This window comes from Microtus ochrogaster, linkage group LG9, assembly GCF_000317375.1.
Source record: "Microtus ochrogaster isolate Prairie Vole_2 linkage group LG9, MicOch1.0, whole genome shotgun sequence".
NCBI classification, from domain to species: domain Eukaryota; kingdom Metazoa; phylum Chordata; class Mammalia; order Rodentia; family Cricetidae; genus Microtus; species Microtus ochrogaster.
In genome coordinates, this window is record NC_022034.1 from 9,572,079 (window position 1) to 9,573,636 (window position 1,558).

General features: G+C 48.4%; 1 protein-coding gene across 2 annotated transcripts in view; it reads right to left on the minus strand.

Moving 5' to 3' along the window:
- Map3k4 (mitogen-activated protein kinase kinase kinase 4) overlaps positions 1-1,558 on the minus strand; it is a 93,722-nt gene that overhangs the window by 31,483 nt on the left and 60,681 nt on the right. For both annotated transcript variants that reach the window (XM_005363376.3, XM_026787338.1), the window contains exon 6: positions 681-838. In XM_005363376.3, coding sequence (XP_005363433.1) covers positions 681-838 — 158 coding nt within the window. The remainder of the gene's footprint in view (positions 1-680; positions 839-1,558) is intronic.

Below are 1,558 nucleotides of genomic sequence, written 5' to 3' on the forward strand. Positions count from 1 at the left end.
CCTCACAGGAAGGGGCAAGAGAAGTAAAAGGAGGAAGTGGAGGCATGGGGCAGCAGGACGTGGGCAGTGGGTCTACAGAGCACATGGCCTCATCCTGCATCAGGGTGTCAGAACGCAGGGCACCCGCCAGAGGATACCGAGGGCCCGAACACGAGATGCTCATTCCCCAGAATAAGCAGACAAGCACCCTGAGTCCCACTCCTACTCCTCCACATATGTAAGGAGTTTATAAAGGACACAATTCAATTACATTTCCAAACCACTCTCAATGAAAACTAAAGACTTGGGTTCTGGGTGCCCCCACCAAGTTCAAACACACTGGTCTGTTCTCCCCTTCCAGGATTCAAAGTCTCCATCCTTTTATTAACAACAAGATGAGCAAGAGGCCAACTGAAGGCATCTCAGACTCAAGACCCACATTGTGGGCAGGTCATTGTGTTGCTGCCCTGTGCCTGCTGTGGATTCATGCACTCTGCCCTCGGCAGCCCAGGTGCTAGCAGTGCCCTCCCCACCAAGATAACAAGACTGTCTCCAAACACTGTGAATGCCCCAAGAGGCAAAGCCACCCAGGTGAGAACCTGTGCACACAAACAGGGCCGTGCACCTTCACATAACTGACACTTGCGCACGTACAGGAGGAGGGGGAGAAAGGAAGGTGCTCCCGAGCACAAGGTTCCTACCAGAAAAGCTTTCCGGCCTGCGCTTCTCCTCCTCGGATGTAATGAGTGATTTCTTTGGTGAAATTCCATTCCTCTTCTAACAGATTTTTTAAGCTATGGGAAGCCTGGGGTAACTGCTGCAGCATTTGGATCCAGCTTCTCATGTAATCAAAATACACCTTAAAACAAATATAAAACGACATGTTTCAGAGAATCCAGGACCTTATAACTTGGCCTATTAATACACAATATCAATTGGAACGGTAAGACAGAGGAGGGATCACAGAAAGCATGCATGGCATTCTGGGAACAAGACGGCATGTACCACAGCCATCTGGTGTCCAAATGAGGGCTCTTCTTTAACCGCCTGAGTCTTCAGCAACAACACAGTCACAACCTTTCAGACTCCTGCAAAGTGACTTAAATTGCACAGCACGCAGGGGGCACAGTGACATGGGAAATGCACTTAAAAACTTTTATCATGAACGTGGACATGGTGCCTTTGAGAGATTAATGTGTGTTTGGTTACTTGATTCATTGGAGAGTTACTAGCACAGGTCTCACCAAAACTTCTTGATGCCCAAATGTGTGACATGAATTTTCCGAGGGTCATAACATTCAATTATGATACAGTCAAAATGTCAGGTGTCAGTCCAAATCAGGAGCAGAAGGAGAGAGAGCACGAGCAAGGAACTCAGGACCGCGAGGGGTGCACCCACATACTGAAACAATGGGTATGTTCTATCAGGAACTCACCAAGGCCAGCTGGCCTGGGTCTGAAAAAGCATGGGATAAAACCGGACTTGCTGAACATAACAGACAATGAGGACTACTGAGAACTCAAGAACCATGGCAATGGGTTTTGATCCTACTGCACGTACTGGCTTTGTGGGAGCCTA